Here is a 20,821-nt window from a genome sequence, read left to right on the forward strand (position 1 = left end):
GCAGAGGAGGTACAGCAATGTAACATCTGTGCAGAGGAGGTACAGCAATGTAACATGTGTGCAGAGGGGGTACAGCAATGCAACATGTGTGAAAAGGGGGTACAGAAATGCAACATGTGTGCAGAGGGGGTACAGCAATGCAACATGAGTGAGAAGGGGGTACAGCAATACAACATGAGTGCAGTGATGGAAAATGTGTACAGGAAAGTACAGTGATGAAACATGGGAGGCAGTGGACCCGGTATGTGTAGGCGGGGGGGGGACTATACTTCATATAATGGGGGCCCCTGTGTGTCCTGAGCAGGGACAGTGTACTCAAAATGGGGGACCCCCTGTCATGTGGATTAGGGGGGCTGCACTCATATTGAGAAACCCCTGTGTGTCCTGAGGATGGGGGCACTGTATTTATAATGGGGAGCACCTGTGTGATCTCAGGATGGGGACCTCAGTACATCTTATCATGGGGGACCCCCTGTATGACCTGGGGATGGGAGTTTTGTACACATTGTAATGAGGGGCACACTTTGTGACCTGAGAAGTAGGACTTATTGTGCTTTATAATTGGGGATCCTCTTCCTGACTGAATGGGGGCTCTGTGTACCTTATAATGAGAGGTCCACTCTGTGACCTGAGGATGAGCATATACACCGCCACTGTACACATGGGCAGGGCAAAGGGGGTGGGGTCAGGGGCGGAGCAAAGGCGGCGACAAAAAGTTTGTTGCCATACAAAGGAGTCAGAAATAATCAAGGGATATCCATATTTTTTCTAACAAATTCATTTTGAATAAACTAAAATCATCCTAGGTGCAGCCAAACCGAAGGTGTGGAATGTGTCACAGATTTTTTTCTTTAGAAAGCCACAGCCTGAATATAAAAGCCTCTGCTTTGCCAGCATGCTGCAGAGAAGGAGCTTTGCTTGATAAGCAGTGGTCTGTCTCAGACCTATAATTCTGTAATTCTCCCTGATAATAGGAGAGCTTTAGCTCTGACTCAGCATGGGGTTAAACACCCATGCAGAGTGACCACATTTCCACATGAAAAACACCGCTTTTTCTCTGTAGTATGCTGGCGGAGGAGAGGCCTTTATATTCAGGCTGTAGCTGTTTTCTATAAAGAAAAAAAAAACAGTAAGACATTGCAACACAACCCCTACTATGGCTACAAGCTTTTATTGAAAATCCTAAGTATCAAATACACTACATCACCACACAAACCACTCATCAATGCTAACCTGTCTGGGTACCAACTAAGAAGGACAAGTCACATATACAGTACTAACAAAGGGAACTATTATTACAGACAGTAAAAGATCCTCTCCTATAGAACTTCACATACAAAATGTATTATTCTGCCAAGTCCATGGCATCAGTGGAAAACATGTACCGGTATTCAATGGTTAAATGTGTGATGATGAATAAATTGTATTAATGACCTCTATACTAAATGGCCTAATATGGTACATTTGTTTTTGGATATGGTAGCCAGGTATTGTTCCTTCTATTCACCTGACAAAACATTTAAATTATGCTCCTAAAATAAAGAGTTTTACACTAATCCAATGTCATTTTTTCAGTTTTGGAAAGTGCTAAGGGGTTAGAACCTCTGTCTTGTTTTAGGACGATTCACTGTCTTGATTTGTTCCAGTGACAGCTATAAGGGGAACTCCCCTACTTTGGATCAATTTCCTCAAACTTAATGTTGTTGTATCTACAGTATAAGGAGTGATGGTAAATCTCACCAATGGGACATAGATGGCGAAAAAAAGTCAGAGATTTCAACCCTTCCAAGCTCTATTCAAAGTGAAAATAAAGTTTTGGCTATAGATATACTTAACGGATAGGCACTGATGAGCACTGATAAGTGGGCATGGATGGGTACTGATAGGTGGGCATCCGCGGGGGGGCTGCGCTGATAAACAATCAGCACTTTCCCCCCGTCAGGAGAGCTGCTGAACGGCTCTCCTCTACTCGCGTCTGTCAGTGAGGAAGAGCCGATAAATGGTTCTTCCTGTTTATACTGTGATCAGCCGCCAGAGGCTCTTTATCGAGATCGGTGTAGCGGTGTGCCAGACTGACACGCTGCACCACCGATCGGCGCGCACCGGCAGTTATCCTGCTCGACGTCATATGACGCCCAGTCAGGATAACTAAACCACCGCCCGGCTGTCATTTTGCTATAGGCCGGACAGCAGTATTGTCAGTCTGGGGAGAGGGTAGTGTTAGATGAGATGGATTTGACTATCAAATTAGAATGTGTTAGTATAAAAAAAAACTGCTTTTACAATCCCTTTAACCTTTCCTTTGGACAAACCACTTGTCTATTAGGGCCACTTTTACATTTTTTGCACATGTTGAAGATTAGTTAAACCCATAAGCAATACTATATTTTCTGAAGGCAAAGACCCTGGAGAATATAGTTGTAAAATGGTGATAGTTGCAATTTTATATTTCACATGATATTCACCTACATGTTTATTAAATGCTGTAACCTTGGCGGAATGTAGAAGTGATTGGGTGAATCACTCCAACATTAAAAGGCACCCACTGCTATAGACAATAGACATGTGCATACTGAAATATTTCGTCCGAAAAAAACATTTATTTAGTTACTCCCGAAATTAGTTTTTATTTATTTTGTTTTTTTTCTTTTGGCATATGTGCTCCATTGAGGAGATTTCCCTTTACTTACTGTCCCATAGAAACACCACAGGAAGTGAGAGGAAATCTCTACAAAGTGAGGAAAATCCCCTCCTAGAAAATTGTCACCATAAATACATCCCCATTGGAAGATTTCACCTTTGATACTGTTCTTGCGGCAAGTTTCCTAGTTTCAACAGACAACAGATACCCAGCTCCCACTTCCGCTCGGGCCGCCTAGGCGACTCGAGCGGAAGTTCTCCTCTCCCTGCAATCTTCTGGGACACGGATTGCCTGGCCATTGAGGAGGCGCAGCGCAACTCACAACTGCCTGTGAAGCCGCAAGCTGTCACAGCCAGGTGCCCACACTTGTGATGCTGGCGCCGGGGAGATGTGAGGGAGAGAACCGAGAGTTTGGATGGATGCATCGCTGGATTGTGGGACAGAAGATTGCCCGACCATTAAGAAGGCGCAGTGCAACTTGCAATCGCCTGTGAAGCTGCAAGCTGTGACAGCCGGGTGCCCACACTTGTGATGCTGGTGCCGGGGAGATGTGAGGGAGAAAACCGAAAGTTTGGGTGGCTGCATCACTGGATTGTGGGACAGGTAAGTGTCTGTTTATTAAAATTCAGCTCAGCAGCTCCACTTTTTGTAGCTGCTGACTTTTAATAAACACAAAAACGACTGGAACTCCGCTTTACAGTAGAACTATAGCCATTTTTTGTCATTTTGAATAGAGTAAGGAAGTGTTAAAAGTGTTTTTTTTGCTATCTGTGTCCCATTGGGGAGATTTACATTTACATCCTGTCCCATAGCCAAAATAGGAAGTGAAAGGAACCCCTGAAAAATTAAGGGAACACCTTGGGGCCCCCCAGGTTACAATAACTAGTGCCCTCATTGGAAGATTTCTCCTCTACTACTTTTCAGAGGACAACTTAAAACTTGAGATTTTCTTTTACTTTCACTTTTGGTGATAAAGGTACTGTAAACAAGATACATAGAGAAAGTTATTCTCCCTAATGGGGACACAGACTGCGATAAAAACTGGCAGATGTTCTAAATCCTCCCCACTCTAATGCCCCATACAGACGGTCGTTTTTTGTGATGAAAAAAAAATGACGTTTGAAGTGATGAAAAAAAACGACATTTTTGAAACTTCATTTTCAAAAACGATGTAGCATACACACCATCATTTTGAAAAATGATGAACAAAGTGACGGCACTCTAAAGGGGAAGTTCTATTCGCCTTGAGGCTGCTTTTAGCTGGTTACTTGTTAGTAAAAGATGATTCGTGCTTTTTTGTCTGTTAAAGCGTGATGAATGTGCTTACTCCATTATGAATGGTAGTTTTACCTCCCGTCTCAAAACTTGCTTCTGGGCATGTGCGGGTTCAAAAACGTTGTTTTGCCCACACACTATCATTTTCATTGACACAAAAAATGACATTTTGAAAAACGACACAAAAAATTCGAGCATGTTCGAATTTTTTTTTGGTCGTTTTTCTGAAGACATAAAACGACATTTTCCCCACACACTATCATTTTAAATGACGTTTTCAAAAACGTCATTTTTTTTCATCACAAAAAACGACCGTCTGTATGGGGCATAATGAAAATGAAAAAAAGTTATACTTTAATCTTGTCAGTTAGACTTCATACCACCCTTGCCTAAGTGCCACAGGCAGAAGTTAAAGTGGTTGTTAAGCCACTCTAATTTGTATGCACCATCAGTGCTGCCTCCCCTGCTGTGCTGTAATTACCTCATTTCAGAGCCGAGATCCGTGATCACATGACCGGCTGGCGCTCTCCTTTCCTCCTCTGACAGATGCAGTGGGAGGGGCAGAGATTCCCTGCTGAAATCATTTTGGAGGGGAGGAGGAGAGGGCAGGTCGGTCATGTGATCGCGGATTGCTGCTCTAAAATTTAAGATATTTACAGCATTTTGTTTTATAAATCACACACAGAGGGGGACACTACACTAGGAGACAGCGCTGATGGTGCATGCAAGTTAGTGTTTTGCAAGCAGCATGAGCTGACAGGCAGGGAGAGAGGGGGAGAAGGACACAGGAGCAGAGTGGAGACAGAGAGCAGGGCTGCGGATGACGGGAGTACGTAAACTGACCACAGTGTCAGGGCTCAGCAGCCATGGTATACTGTGGTCAGTTTACATAAGGGAGGGAAGAAACTGGCAGGATCAGCCATGTTTTTTAGGTGTTAGATACTGCCAAATACTCCCTCTTTCAATCTTTTGTTTAATCTGAATGAAACCATCACTATCTTGATAAGTAATGTAATGTAATTCATACAAAAATGTAATCACATGTTTTTTTTTAAGTATTTAAATACTGTATATTGATAAATCTGATTTTATGTATGTAATATAAACATTATTAAAGGCCTAAGGCAGTAGGGTTAGATTGGGCAGCACCAAGGTTCAAAATGTAAAAATTGTGATAATGTTTTCCTTATGTTATTTTTCTCTCAGGTACATCTCTAGACATTTGTAGCTAAGATCAGAAAACTGTAAGTAGAAGGGGATAAAAGGGACACTGTCTTGTAAAGAGTCAGAATGCTTTTTACAAGAAGCCATCCCTCCTTTCTCTTGTTTTATGGTCTCTACAGCTGAAAAGCTGCTATGCATATAATGCAGAATGCATGCTGCATCCATTAAAGCCATAGGGCCAGATTCACAGAGATTGGCGTATCTCTGTGCGGGCGTAGCGCATCTCATATGCGCTACGCCGACGTAACATAGAGAGGCAAGTACAGTATTCACAAAGCACTTGCTCCCTAAGTTATGGCGGCGTAAGGTAAATGCGCCGGCGTATGCCTGCGTAATTCAAAGTAGGCTGGTAGTGGGCGTGTTTTATTATAATAAATTGTGACCCCATGTAAATGAAGCGCCGTACGAACAGCGCATGCGTGCGCATGCTCAGAATCACGTCGAATTTACGCCCTAAGATACGACGGCTCAATGGCAACGACGTGAACGTAACCTACGCCCAGCCCCATTCACGTACGACTTACGCAAACGACGTAAAATCCGACGGCTGTTCCATTGTCCATACCTTAGCATTGGCTGCGCATCATATAGCAGGGGTAACTTTACGCCGGATGTACGCCTTAAGTAAACGGCGTAGCTTACTGCGACAGGCGCAAGTACGTTCGTGAATCGTCGTATCTAGCTCATTTACATATTCGATGCGTAAATCAAAGAAAGCGCCCCTAGCGGCCAGCGAAAATATGCACCCAAGATACGACGGCGTAGGTGACTTACGTCAGTCGTATCTTGGCAAAATTCAGGCGTATCTTGTTCCCTGAATACGGCGCATAGATACGACGGCGCATTACAGAACTTACGTGGCGTATCAACAGATACGTCCGCGTAAGCTGACTGTGAATCTGGCCCATAGTCTTTACTGACATAATCACACGAGGCAAGGGACGAGCAAGTTAAAAAAAAGGTATCATTCAGGAGTGCTTAGGACAGCAGGATTTTTTTTAAATATGGCTCTGTACACGATTATGGTATGATTTATTTTTTTATGGGAATAAATATCTAAACATACTGTAATTAAAGGATAAGCTATAAATCTAATAAAACCTAGAAAAAGAGATAAAACAAGCACAGCAATTAAATAATGACATTGCAATATAACAATTTGTGTGTTTATCTGTTTACTTTACTTACCTATGCAGGTTTTCCCATCCGAGTGCAAAACAAATTTAACATGGCAGCCACATCTGGGTCCATGATCTGTGTCATCACAAGTGTGCTGACAACCACCATTTCCATAGTTACATGTCACTATAACACATTAAAGTAAAATAAATAATCATATTTGAGTGTGCAGCATAAATACTCATTACAAAGACATATTATAAGTATTGAATATTAAAAGTTAGTACAATTGCAATCTTTTTAAGAGTGTTTTTTTTGGAACATAAACACAATTTGACCCCAATAATGAGTTTGAAACATGGGGGAAAGTAAAATAACACATATTTCAATATACAGTGCCTTGCGAAAGTATTCGGCCCCCTTGAACTTTGCGACCTTTTGCCACATTTCAGACTTCAAACATAAAGATATAAAACTGTAATTTTTTTTTGAAGAATCAACAACAAGTGGGACACAATCATGAAGTGGAACGAAATTTATTGGATATTTCAAACTTTTTTAACAAATAAAAAACTGAAAAATTGGGCGTACAAAATTATTCAGCCCCCTTAAGTTAATACTTTGTAGCGCCACCTTTTTCTGCGATTACAGCTGTAAGTCGCTTGGGGTATGTCTCTATCAGTTCGAGAGACTGAACTTTTTGCCCATTCCTCCTTGCAAAACAGCTCGAGCTCAGTGAGGTTGGATGGAGAGCGTTTGTGAACAGCAGTTTTCAGTTCTTTCCACAGATTCTCGATTGGATTCAGGTCTGGACTTTGACTTGGCCATTCTAACACCTGGATATGTTTATTTGTGAACCATTCCATTGTGGATTTTGCTTTATGTTTTGGATCATTGTCTTGTTGGAAGACAAATCTCCGTCCCAGTCTCAGGTCTTTTGCAGACTCCATCAGGTTTTCTTCCAGAATGGTCCTGTATTTAGCTCCATCCATCTTCCCATCAATTTTAACCATCTTCCCTGTCCCTGCTGAAGAAAAGCAGGCCCAAACCATGATGCTGCCACCACCATGTTTGACAGTGGGGATGGTGTGTTCAGGGTGATGAGCTGTGTTGCTTTTACGCCAAACATAACGTTTTGCATTGTTGCCAAATAGTTCGATTTTGGTTTCATCTGACCAAAGCACCTTCTTCCACATGTTTGGTGTGTCTCCCAGGTGGCTTGTGGCAAACTTTAAACTACACTTTTTATGTATATCTTTAAGAAATGGCTTTCTTCTTGCCACTCTTCCATAAAGGCCAGATTTGTGAAGTATACAGGGACTGATTGTTGTCCTATGGACAGAGTCTCCCACCTCAGCTGTAGATCTCTGCAGTTCATCCAGAGTGATCATGGGCCTCTTGGCTGCATCTCCGATCAGTCTTCTCCTTGTATGAGCTGAAAGTTTAGAGGGACGGCCAGGTCTTCGTAGATTTGCAGTGGTCTGATACTCCTTCCATTTCAATATTATGGCTTGTACAGTGCTCCTTGGGATGTTTAACCCCCCTGACGGTAAACCCGAGCGTGACTCGGGGTTGGTTTTCAATGCTAAAATCAGTATCCCCGAGTCACGCTCGGGGTGGACGTGCAGCGGCGCGGCTTACCTTTTGCTGGATCCACGGGCAAATTACTCACCTTGTCCCTGGATCCAGCAATGCCATCCCGCTGTGTGAGCGAGCGGGACCTCCTCGCTCGATTCACAGTCCCTGTGTGCCGCCGATCTCCGTTCCCTGCGACGTTACGACGCACGGGGACGGAGAATGGCGCCAAATTCAAAAAAGTAAACAAACACTTTACATACAGTATACTGTAATCTTATAGATTACAGTACTGTATGTAAAAAATACACACCCCCCTTGTCCCTAGTGGTCTGCCCAGTGTCCTGCATGTACTTTTATAAAAATAAAAAATGTCATTTCTGCCTAAAAACTGTAGATTGTCCAAAAGTGTCCCTTTATGTCAAAAATGGTTTTAGATCAGCTAGAAAACAGCTATAAAAAATTATAATCACTTGCAGAAATGTGTGATAGCGATTTGTGGGGAAATTCGTCATAAAAAAAAAAAAATAATGACAGCGACAATTCTGCAACTGAGCAAATTTCAGTGATTTTGAGTTGATTACATTATTGAATAATTTTTATTATAATTATATTATTATTTGTTATAATTATTTATAATTATTTATTATATTATAATTTATAATTTTGTTTTAAAAAAAAAATCATACCCGGGATGCCTACAAGACTCTTGCTTGGTCAGATTTAAGTGAGTTATTTCTAAAAATTACAGGCCTACAGTATAAAACGCCAAATTTCCTTGCAAAATAAATGTACCGCTTTTGGTACGTAATTCCAGACAGAATAATACCGCCAGGGAGGTTAAAGCTTGGGAAATCTTTTTGTATCCAAATCTGGCTTGAAACTTCTCCACAACAGTATCTCGGACCTGCCTGGCGTGTTCCTTGTTCTTCATGATGCTCTCTGCGCTTTAAACGGACCTCTGAGACTATCACAGTGCAGGTGCATTTATACGGAGACTTGATTACACACAGGTGGATTCTATTTATCATCATTAGTCATTTAGGTCAACATTGGATCATTCAGAGATCCTCACTGAACTTCTGGAGAGAGTTTGCTGCACTGAAAGTAAAGGGGCTGAATAATTTTGCACGCCCAATTTTTCAGTTTTTTATTTGTTAAAAAGTTTGAAATATCCAATAAATTTCGTTCCACTTCATGATTGTGTCCCACTTGTTGTTGATTCAACAACAAGTTTTATTACAGTTTTATATCTTTATGTTTGAAGCCTGAAATGTGGCAAAAGGTCGCAAAGTTCAAGGGGGCCGAATACTTTCGCAAGGCACTGTATGTTAATAAAACCTTAGATAAATATATAAATATATGGTTTAACCACTTAAGGACCGCCCCACGTACATATATTGTGGCAGGGCGGCCCTTAAACGCAAAATCACTTACCTGTACGTGATTCCTCGGATCATCTCTGGGGCATGCAAGCACATTGACAGGAGACGCAGAATGACAGTCTGCCTATGTAAACAAGGCAGACCGCCGCTCTCTGAGAGGAAGAGAGAGATCTTGTGTTCCTGTTAATCAGGAACACAGATTTCTCTCTTCCTCCAGTCAGTCCATCCCCCACACAGTTAGAAATCTATCCCTAGGAGCACACGTAACGCTTTGATCGCCCCTGATGTTAACTCCTTCCCTGTCAGTCTCATTTATACAGCGACAGTGCATTTTTTTTGCACTGATCACTGTATTGGTGTCACAGGTCCCCAAAAAGTGTCACTTAGTAGCAAATTTGTCCACTGCAATGTCGCTGATAGCCACCATTACTAGTAAAAACAATTAACAAAATTAAAAGTCCATAAATATATGTTTGTAGATGCTATAACTTTTGCGCAAACCATTCAATACAGTGGGGATCGAAAGTTTGGGCATAAAGAAGCCAAGGAAAGATGGAAAAATCTCCAAAAGGCATCAAATAACAGATTAGACATTCTTATAATATGTCAAAAAAAGTTAGATTTTATTTCCATCATTTACACTTTCAAAATTACAGAAAACAAAAAAATGGCGTCTGCAAAAGTTTGGGCACCCTGCAGAGTTAATATCTTGTATTGCCCCCTTTGGCAAGTATCACAGCTTGTAAACGCTTTTTGTAGCCAGCCAAGAGTCTTTCAATTCTTGTTTGAGGTATCTTTGCTTGTGCTACACTGTTAGTGTAACGCAAGCTGCTTCTAATTTTGACTGTCCTATCATCCTGGACCACAAAACTTCCACACTGTGCTATATGTTTTCTGCTGCACCATTGGCATAGTTATATCTTCTTAGTCCGCTCCATAAAATTATCAGAAATTTGTGCTTAAAGTAGGCAACACTTTATTTTTTTCCTTTTTTATAGAGTTAGGAAGGTTTATAGCCCCTGTATTTTTTTAACATCCCTATGCCATTGCAGAGATTTCCCTTCACTTCCTACCCCATAGCCAAACAGGAAGTGATAGGAAATCTATGCAAATTAAGGGAATCCAATGCCCCCCCAGGCCCTAAGAACTAGTGTCCCCACTTAAAAATTTCAGGACGGGTCTTAAACAGGAAGGGGTGTGGCCTTGACAGGAAGAGGTGGGTCATATTTAAATTAGGGGGTGCACGAGTTTAGTCAGGCCTAGGGCAGCACAAAACCTAAATACACTACTGACACAGCCATTAATGTCTAAACCGCTGGCAACAAAAGTGTACACCCCTAAGTGAAATTGTCCAAATTGGACTCAATTGGCCATTTTCCCTCCCTGGTGTCTTGTTAAAGTTACAAGGTCACAGGTGTGAATGGGGAGCAGGTGTGTTAAATTTGGTGTTATCGCTCTCACTCTCTCATACTGGTCACTGGAAGTTCAACATGGCACCTCATGGCAAAGAACTCTCTGAGGATCTGAAAAAAACAATTGTTGTTCTACATAAAAATGGCATAGGCTATAAAAACATTGCCAGGGCCCTGAAACTGAGCTGCAGCACGTTGGCTTAGACCGGTGTTTCTCAATTCCAGTCCTCAGGCCCCCCCAACAGGTCAGGTTTTCAGGATTTCCATTATTTTGCACAGGTGATTTGATCAGTTTCACTGCCTTAGTAATCACCACAGCCTTTTCATCTGAGGGAAATCCTGAAAACCTGACCTGTTGGGGGGGCCTGAGGACTGGAATTGAGAAACACTGGCTTAGACCATTCAGCGATTTAAGAGGACAGGTTCCACTCAGAACAGGCCTTGCCATGGTCGACCAAAGAAGTTGAGTGCACATGCTCAGAATCATATCCAGAGGTGTCTTTGGGAAATATACATATGAGTGCTGCCAGCATTTCTGCAGAGGTTGAAGGGGTGGGGGACAGCCTGTCAGTGCTCAGACCATACGCCGCACATTGCGTCACATATATATATATATATGATATTTATAAAAAAAATTGCTCAGTGGCTGCAAACGAATCCTTCACATTTCTCCAAGTATTATTTACAGCTCCTCCAGCTGGTGGTACATTTAAAATGTTGTTACTTTTTAGTAAATTAGGTAAATAGAGAGACAGACACACATACATTTGCAGTCTTTTTGGTTTCCTGTCAATTCAAAGCCTGGTCGACATTCACAGGACACACCCTTTGGAGTTTCTCTGCAAATATGTGCACATCCATGGTTCCTGTTCATGCAGAGGAAGCCTTCTAAAAAAAAGAAAGAGAAATTACAGAAGTATGGAAGGACCATCAAATCTATGACAAATTTTACTTTATTACAACAGCTACTTATAACATAATTGTATGTACAGTAAAAGTAGTAGTAGAACCTCGTTCCATGTTAGCTGTAGATTAATGGAACACGCCATAGGTCCCAGATGGCTGTGGGACCATTCACAAAGCACAGAGCGGCTTGCACATGTGCCGTGGGAAGCTGGCTGTGAAGTCGCAAGGAGTCACAGCCAGCTTGCCAATGTTAACATGTCGACGCCAGAACCAAAGACCTGCAAAGAACTGGCCCAGGTGCAAATGGTGCTGGATCCTTGAACAGGTAAGTGTCCTTTTATTAAAAGTCAGCCACTACAGTATTTATAGCTGCTAACTTTTAATTTTTTTCAAAAAGGCTGAAGAACCTCTTTAATAAATTAAGCTTATGAATATTAAAAAAAAGAAAAAAATTAAAAATGTAATCATCACTTTGCTCTGTAACTTGGTATTCTGTAGGTGCCCACAGGCAATGATCTATCATCTGTGAGTTAATAGCCCAGGCTCATGGGTGGAACATTGGCAGGGTAGGAAAGAAAACCTTATTTGGTCACCTATTTTCTTCTGATGGCAAAGGTACTGTATATGTAGCATTTTCTCCCCTTCCTTCTATCCAGACCTAAAAAGGAGTGATTATTAGGCATTCAGACTGTGCCTGCAAGTCCAGCCCCCTTCGATTGCCTTTTAAACTTACCTTCTGGTCGCTGAATACATGTATGTTGGTTGTCACTTAAAAAGAATCCATCGCGGCAGCGACACTCATAGCTCCCCATCATATTGATGCATATCTGCTGGCAGCCCCCATTGCTTTCCATACACTCATCTAAATCTGTAAGAACAAGGTAAGAAACAATATAGTACAGTAGTTAATAACATGGATCATAACCCTGCGAAGGAAGTAATGACCTTTAATTTGTACTACGTTATTAAGAATCATTTTATATACTATGTATCTCTTAGTTTAGCCCTCAAATTTTCCACTCCCCTACTCGCATCTTGCGAGTGGAAAATGAGGGCTGGTGAGCGTGGGCTGCCTCGGAGCGGGGGGCGAGCACCACCAGCAGGGGGTTTGAATGGGAGCTGTTCTCCCAGCGATCGTCCTGGGGAAGAGAGAGGAGAGCAGGCGGCCAGATAATAAGAGCGCAGAGGAACATCGCTGTAACAGCTTTCATTAGAATTACCAAATGTTCTCTGCACTTGCTGTTACACACAGCCCTGCCTCCTGGCCCAGGTTCTTTGATAGACAGATCACTGTCCAATGCCAGGATGTGTAATGTGTATCAAAGTATCTGGGCCAGGAGGCAGGACTGTATGTGACAACAAGCAGCGGGAACACTCGGAAATTCAAATGAAAACTGTTACAGCAATGTTCCCTGGCGCTCTGATGATCCAGCTCTACATTACTACATCACTATTATTATCTACTGACTTCTAAAAGTTATCCTATGATATAATAGCATCCTGGATACCATCAATAGTGTTGGTACATTCACCACATTAACCTCCCTGGCGGTATGATTATTTCAGAAAAAAGGTGCTAAAAGCAGTACCATTATTTGCAAGGAAATTTGGCGTTTTATACTGTAGGCCTGTAATTCTTAACTCACTTAAATCTGACCAAACAAGAGTCTAGTAGGCTACCCGGGTATGACATTTTTTTTAAAACAAAATTATAAATTATAATATAATAAATAATTATAAATAAATATAACAAATAATAATATAATAAAAATAAAAATTATTCAATAATGTAATAAACTCAAAATCACTGAAATTTGCTCAGTTGCAGAATTGTCGCTGTCATTACTTTTATTTTTTTATGACGAATTTCCCCACAAATCGCTATCGCACAATTCTCCAAGTGATTATAATTTATTATCGCTGTTTTCTAGCTGCTCTAAAACCATTTTTGACATAAAGGGACACTTTGGGTTGCTATGGACAATCTACAGTTTGCAGGCAGAAAGAACAGTTTTTATTACATAAAAGTACATGTAGGGCACTGGGCAGACCACTAGGGACAAGGGGGTGTGTATTTTTTACATACAGTACTCTAATCTATAAAATTACAGTATACTATACAGTATGTATTGTGTTTGTTTACCTTTTTGAATTTGGCGCCGTTCTCCGCTCCCGTGCGTCGTAACATCGCAGGGAACGGAGAACGGCGGCACACAGAGGCACTGTGTGAATCGAGCGAGGTCCCGCTCGCTCACACAGCGGGGGTGCATCGCTGGATCCAGGGACAAGGTAAGTAACTTTGTCTGTGGCTGCAGCGAGGCGAGCCCGAGTCAGACTCGGGAACACCGCTCAGAAGGTTATTGGCTGTGTATTATTAGTGGTGATCATGAGGTAAAGAAAATTGCAGTATAAAAAGATACACGGTTATAATAATAATGCGCTAGAGTATGTTATAAAGGTATTAATCCCTAAGGAGGAGAATGCTAACACAATGAGTAAAGAATAGACATGTGCAATTCGTTTTGTTCCAAATCCAAATTTGAATTTTTTTTTGGTTAATTCAGATTTTGGTAAGCCCCCTGCCTGCAGACTCCCACAATCACCACCCAGGATTGTCGGGAAGAGGCCCTTGTGCCTATCAACATGGGGACAAGGTGCTTTGGGGTGGGGGCAGAGAACACCCTGCCCCAAAGCACCCACCCCCATGCCCCCCCTTTCCTGGCCTGCCAGGCTGCGTGTCGTTTATGAAAATAAATCAGTTTAAATAGCCGGGCTGGCAATTGCAACCGCGATTGCAACTGCAAGTCAATCTAAATGTGATTTGACTCTTTTTTTTCTTTAGAAATTTCATTTTTGCTGCAGCATGTTCTATACATGCTACAGATGCGCCACTTTACGGGCAGACTAAGGGGGCCCACTATATTTAAAGGAATTTTTCATTTTTATTGTTTCACTTTAAGTGGGGTTTCTGGCCTGCCAGGCTGCATGCTCATGGTCTGGTATGGATTGGGGGGGCCTACGTTGTTTTTTTCTGAATTTTCTATTGCTGGCATTGTTTTGTCTGAGGATGAAGGACTGAGGAATCCTGCGGTGTCCCATTGGTGAGATTTACATTCACTTCCTGTCAAATAGCCACAACAGGAAGTGAGAGGAAATCCCTACAAATTATGTTAATTCATTGCCCAACCCCCCCCCCCCAGGTCACCTGAACTAGTGTCCCCATTGGAAGATTTTTCCTCTATTACTGTTCTAAGGACAACGCAAAATTTGGTATTTACTTTTGATGATAATGGTAAACATGACCTTAACAGGGGCACAGACAGCAATGAAAACCTGACAGGTGTTCTAATCCCTCTCCATTCTATCTAAAATAAAAAAAAAAAACTAAAACAATATGCTTTTAATTATCCTTTAGCCAGATCTTCCTTTTTTTAATTTTGGTTAAACCATTGTAATTTTTTTCCCAGCTATGCCTCGGTAAGGAGATTTTGCTTTAATTTAATGTCCTGTAGACTCAACAGGAATGTTACAATAAATCTCCTCTTAGAAAGCTGTCACAGGTACTAGTGTCCCCATTGTAAAATTTCCCCTCTATTCCTGTTCTGGTGGTAACGCCAAATTTGGGATTCACCCTTACTTTCATTCCCTGTGACAATGGTGACCTGGACAATTAGGAATACTGAATCTCCTTAAAGTGATACTAAAGTCAATTTTTTTCTACACGCTCTGTGCAGTGGTTATGCAAAGAGCAGCCTGAATCCTCCTCTTCTCGGGCCCCTTCCTCCTATTGGTTGACAACAGCGGCAGCCAATTGGCGCTTTGCTGCCGTCTCAGCCAATGAGGAGCGAGATTCTTGAACAGCCTAGTCTCTCGTGCAACATCGCTGGATTGAGATGGGCTCAGGTAACAATGTACCACTTTCACATTAAAAAAATCTGACATAATCATACCGCCAGGGAAGGTAATGGTGAAGAAGACAGCAATAAAAACCAAACAGTGGTTCTATTCCCCCACCACTCTATCAAAATCTTAATCAAAAAGTTTTGTCTTTGTTGTGCCTAACTTATAAAATAGGATTGATTTGCTAACAGCAAAATGTCTGTTCTATTTGCAAGGGGATTTGCCCCAGAGCTTTGTGAATGTGGTGAAGTTTCACTTTGGCAAAGAAGTTGGTTTTAATGATTTCTTTGTTTTAAATGATCAAATGATAAAAATAACTGTATAAAATAGTTTTGAACCAATGACAAAAAAAACAGAACTCTTTCACTGATTTTCACACCAACTTTGATTTATTTTTCATGCAAATCTGATGGAAAGCTTCTAAAATGACCATGTGCATGGTGGGTATAAAACCTATAAAATCTATAACCTCCAATCACCTAAATACAGTATGACAACTTGTGAAGGACTTACAGTATATAGCATATTACGCATAGCAGCCTCACCTATCCTTACCTTATCCCCTGAAATCCTGTATGTACTTATCCTCTGATAAATTAAATGTAACAAACTTGATTCATTTCTTTGAGTTCATATGACATGTCTGTTACTTACATGCCACGATTATGCAAACATATACCAAATAAACTTTAATTGCTGAATAAAAAGTACAATTTGCAAATTCTTAATAAGGAAACAGATCAAACACACACCTCTGGTGAGATCAAAGCATCATATCAAACATCTAAGTTGGCAATTACAGTATCCTGAGGATATTTGGATAGAGAAAACCTGGAACAGAATGAGCAGGCATGGCATGACAACTGGGATGTGACTTATAATCACATTGTTGAACTGAAATCTTAGGCGGTGGTTTTAATGCTAGTAAAATCACGCTGTCCCTTAATTAAGAATGGCATAATAGATTGGAGAAAACAAGTAGACTAACTTTACAAAGAAACAAAAATTATTGATGCAAAAAAGATCTACATATACAGTACATGACGTTAGAGAAATATAAAGATCTTTAGGTTCCCTTCAGGCGCCATACCCAAACTCATCTGTCTAACTTGTAGACATAAAGCCAACTATGATTAATGAAATCCCAAAGTTCAATACTAATGATTCTTAGAAAATTATATATTAATAGTAGAAAAGGGCATGGCATGTGCCTCTGGGTCTCTGCTGGTGCCAGAGATGACTACCCCTCTCTTCCCATTAGTATTACACCCATAGGTGTGCGCAGCCTATTGCATTAGGGTGTGCACCCCAAAGATCAAACACATAGCACCAATCACTCACGATGAAAGGGAAAGTTACATATTTACGAGTCATCTTAAAACACCCCTGCAGCAACAGTTGGAGGTATAGGAGACTAGGGAAGCTGAAAGCACTGCGGGGAGAGGGAACGGGGACCCAGGGCATTAGGGGGAATCTGTACTGCACACAGTGATAAGGGTGTGCCTGGGCACACCTGGCACACCCTGTGCGCATGCCTATGATTACACCTTAAGTTACAGGAGTAGTGAGAAAGGATAAATACTTATGATGGTCACAGTCTGTTAAAGACAAAGTGGTTGATTTACTAATGGCAAATAGGCTGTTCAATTTGCAAGGGAATATTAACTTTTCCCTTTAGGTTAGTGAATGAGGAGAAGCTCTTCTGACTTCCATCATCCAATCATGTGCAAGTAAAAATACTGGTTTTCTTTTATTTTCCGTGTACATGATTAGGGCATTCTGATTTTTTCATAGGAGTTATATGGTCTTTAACATTATAGACCAGGCATCACTAAATGGCGGACCGCGGTCCGGTTCCGGCCCCAGTAGCCATACTGCCTGGACCGCAGCCTCGGCAAATAGTTTGCCTGCATGTTTCAGTCCTCACCCCAGCTCGCCCGCCTGCTGCTATGTTTACAGCATGGCAGGCATGCCGCGCGCGGGTTTGTCTCTCCCTCGGAACGCTGCACCCGCCCTCCACCTGTCTTATTTACATAAGATGAAAAGCGCGGCCACTCTGAACAAAGGGCGGGACTTTTTAAGTTAAAACGAGCGTGATTGGTTGCTACGCAGTGGGCGGTCCTAGCAATCAATCAATCACTCACCTTGAACTTGTCCCACCCATTGTCCAGAGCGGCCGCGCTGCACATCTTGTGTAAATAAGGTACGGTTCTGTGGGGAGGGGGAAATGCTGTGCTGCGCTGTGCTGCTATGAGGACAGGAGTCTACTATCTAGGGGGGTCTGTAAGGGGGGGGACCAGCCTATTGGAGGGGGACCCAGTTTGTAAGGGGGGACCAGTCTGTGATGGAGGGGGACCAGTCTGTGATGGAGAGGGACCAGTCTGTGATGGAGGGGGACCAGTCTGTGATGGAGAGGGACCAGTCTGTGATGGAGAGGGACCAGTCTGTGATGGGGGAGGACCAGTCTGTGATGGGGGAGGACCAGTCTGTGATGGGGGAGGACCAGTCTGTGATGGGAGAGGACCAGTCTGTGATGGGGGAGGACCAGTCTGTGATGGGGGAGGACCAGTCTGTGATGGCAGGGGACCAGTCTGTGATGGCAGGAGGACCAGTCTGTGATGGCAGGAGGACCAGTCTGTGATAGCAGGGGACCAGTCTGTGATGGCAGGAGGACCAGTCTGTGATGGCAGGGGACCAGTCTGTGATGGGGAGCACCAGTCTGTAATGGGGGGCAGTCTGATGGGGGGGACCAGTCTGTGATGGCGGACCCAGTCTGTAAGGGGGGACCAGTCTGTAAGGGGAGGGGGGACCAGTCTGATGGAGGGGGACCAGTCTGTAAGGGGGGACCCAGTCTGATGGAGGGGGACCCAGTCTGTAAGGGGGGGACCAGTCTGATGGAGGGGGACCAGTCTGTAAGGGGGGGACCCAGTCTCTGTTGGAGGGGAACCAGTCTGTGATGGGGGAGGACCAATCTGCGATGGAGGGGGACCAGTCTGCGATGGAGGGGGACCAGTCTGTGATGGAGGGGGACCAATCATGGGGGAGCACCAGTCTGTGATGGGGGGACCAGTCTGTGATGGGGGGACCAGTCTGTGATGGGGGGAGGATCAGTCTGTGATGGGGGGAGGATCAGTCTGGGATGGGGGGAGGACCAGTCTGTGGTGGGGGGAGCACCAGTCTGTGATGGGGGAGGACCAGTCTGTGATGGGGGGAGGACCAGTCTGTGAGGAGGGGGGACAAATTTGTGATGAGGGGGGACCAATCTGATGGGGGGGACTAGTCTGTGACACTAGGACCTCCGCTAGAAGAAACATTTTCTGACCGGACCCCCGTGAATTTTAATTCACTACCCCTGTTATAGACATATCACTGGTCTGTTTTTTATATATTCATATTTTCAGATAAATCACAGGTTTTTTTTGGGGGGGGGGGGGGGGGGGTTTCTGGCATTCAGTTTTTGAGAATCGTGATTTTTAGTCTAAGCAAAAAAATCGTGATTCTCATTTTGACCAGAATCGTGCAGCTCTACTATGTACAGCACATTACCGCTTATACTTTTACAGTGTAATCACTGGGTCTGCAAATGCATTTGGTGCTCACAAATTAGATTCATATCCTTTGTGGCTATTGAGGAATATATTTAAATGAATGTTTTTGTGCCAAGAGTTCAGCTTTAATTGCAGTGCATATTGCTAATGCTTTACAGATATCAGTTTTTAAAATAATATATTTGCTATTTTGGCATTATTCACAGAAAATTCTTATTCTTAAAGTAAATGTGTACTTCGCTCATGCCAGCCTAGGGATGGAAAATTGCAGATTTTGTATGTGAAGCCAATGAACCTTCATATACTGCATGTTGATCGGACTGCCAGGTGCACCATGGAAAGAGTGTACCTGAATGACCATCATACACTGCGGAAGCAAGCCTGCAAAATGGAAAAATACTATTATGCCAAGCTCTCGTACCTTTGGAAATCGGCACCAAATTTCCAAGTAGGGAGTTTTGGCAGTGAATGCAAACAAAAAAGCTGTTGAGCCAGGGCTGAATCTAAATCTAAATGTGTAACTGAACCTAGAAGCTCACGCGGAGACATTATTTCAGAAGCAAAAGTACTATCTTCTCTTTTAATATTTGTCTCTATCACTTTCCCTATGTTGGCTAAGGTTTTGCTGAAGTTTTCAAGTGGAGTGGAAACTGGTAGATATGTGCATTCCCGTTCGTACGAATTTTCGTGCGAAAATGTTCATTTTCGTACCCGCAGAATAATGTGTACATACGAAAAAATTAAAGCACCAAAATACGAAAACGACGGGATTACGAATGAGCTGCATAACGAACAACCGCAAATACGAACGAACGATCTGACGAAAATACGACAAAACGAAAACGTTTATCCTGTTTGAATCCCCTCTCTGCTCATATCCTCAGCCGCATGTCCACATGACACCTACAACAAAAGATTTGCATTCTGTATTTTGTTTGAATCCCCTCTCTGTTCGTATCCTCAGCCGTATGTTCACACGACATCCACAACAAAAGATTTGCACTCTGTATCTTGTTTGAATCCCTTCTCTGTTCGCACCCTCAGTCGTATGCTCACACGACATCCACAACAAAAGACCCGCACCCTGTATTTTGAATTCCTTTTTTCTGTTCGTATTTTGGATTCAACAGAATGCAAATCTTTTGCCACAGATGTCACACGAACACACGACCGAAAACACCAAAAGAAAAAGGACCCAAAACACAGAATGCAAATCCCTTGCCACAGATGTAATTTTCGTTTTTTTTGAATGGGCAGTGAGTGTAGTTAGTAAAGCAGCTTCTCTTTTGTGCTGAGTAGTACAGTAAAGCCAAATAAACTTTTCTGTGGATTTTCATCTGAAGGGAGATCAGTTGGCCAGACATTTGAACCCAAAAACGAACAAATTTTCTGAGAACTAACGGAAAACGATCGTTTTTATGTTTGTTGTTAAAAAAGTCTGACCAAGTGTATGGGGCTTAACAATCGTTAATATGGATGAGCCGCGTGTTGAAAGTGCCGCGAATCCCGCAATATATTTACAAAAGTACAAAATGACGAAAATCCTTTTTCTGTTCGTATCTTCAGTCGCATGCCCACATGACATCCACAACAAATTGTCATAGATGTCACACGAACACACGACCGAAAACACGAACAGAAAAAGGAATCCAAAACACAGAATGCAAATCATTGACGAAAATTCACGAAAATTATTGTCTAACAAGTAACGAACATGAATTAAACAGAATAACGAACCATCCCGCATGTACGAAAATAAAACGGTAACGAAAATACGAAACGATCGGAATACGAAAAAATCTCGTCGTACGAAAAACGAAAGGAAACGAACAGGAA

At 42.4% G+C, this 20,821-nt stretch overlaps 1 protein-coding gene across 4 annotated transcripts in view; it reads right to left on the reverse strand.

Annotated features, from left to right (window-relative positions):
• Positions 1-20,821, reverse strand: part of SCUBE3 (signal peptide, CUB domain and EGF like domain containing 3) — a 159,336-nt gene that overhangs the window by 68,538 nt on the left and 69,977 nt on the right. For all 4 annotated transcript variants that reach the window (XM_040337787.1, XM_040337786.1, XM_040337785.1 and 1 more), the window contains 3 exons: positions 12,271-12,405; positions 11,397-11,519; positions 6,329-6,445 (listed from right to left, as the gene is read on the reverse strand). In XM_040337787.1, the coding sequence (XP_040193721.1) occupies positions 6,329-6,445; positions 11,397-11,519; positions 12,271-12,405 (375 nt within the window). The remainder of the gene's footprint in view (positions 1-6,328; positions 6,446-11,396; positions 11,520-12,270; positions 12,406-20,821) is intronic.

Source organism: Rana temporaria, chromosome 2, assembly GCF_905171775.1.
Source record: "Rana temporaria chromosome 2, aRanTem1.1, whole genome shotgun sequence".
NCBI classification, from domain to species: domain Eukaryota; kingdom Metazoa; phylum Chordata; class Amphibia; order Anura; family Ranidae; genus Rana; species Rana temporaria.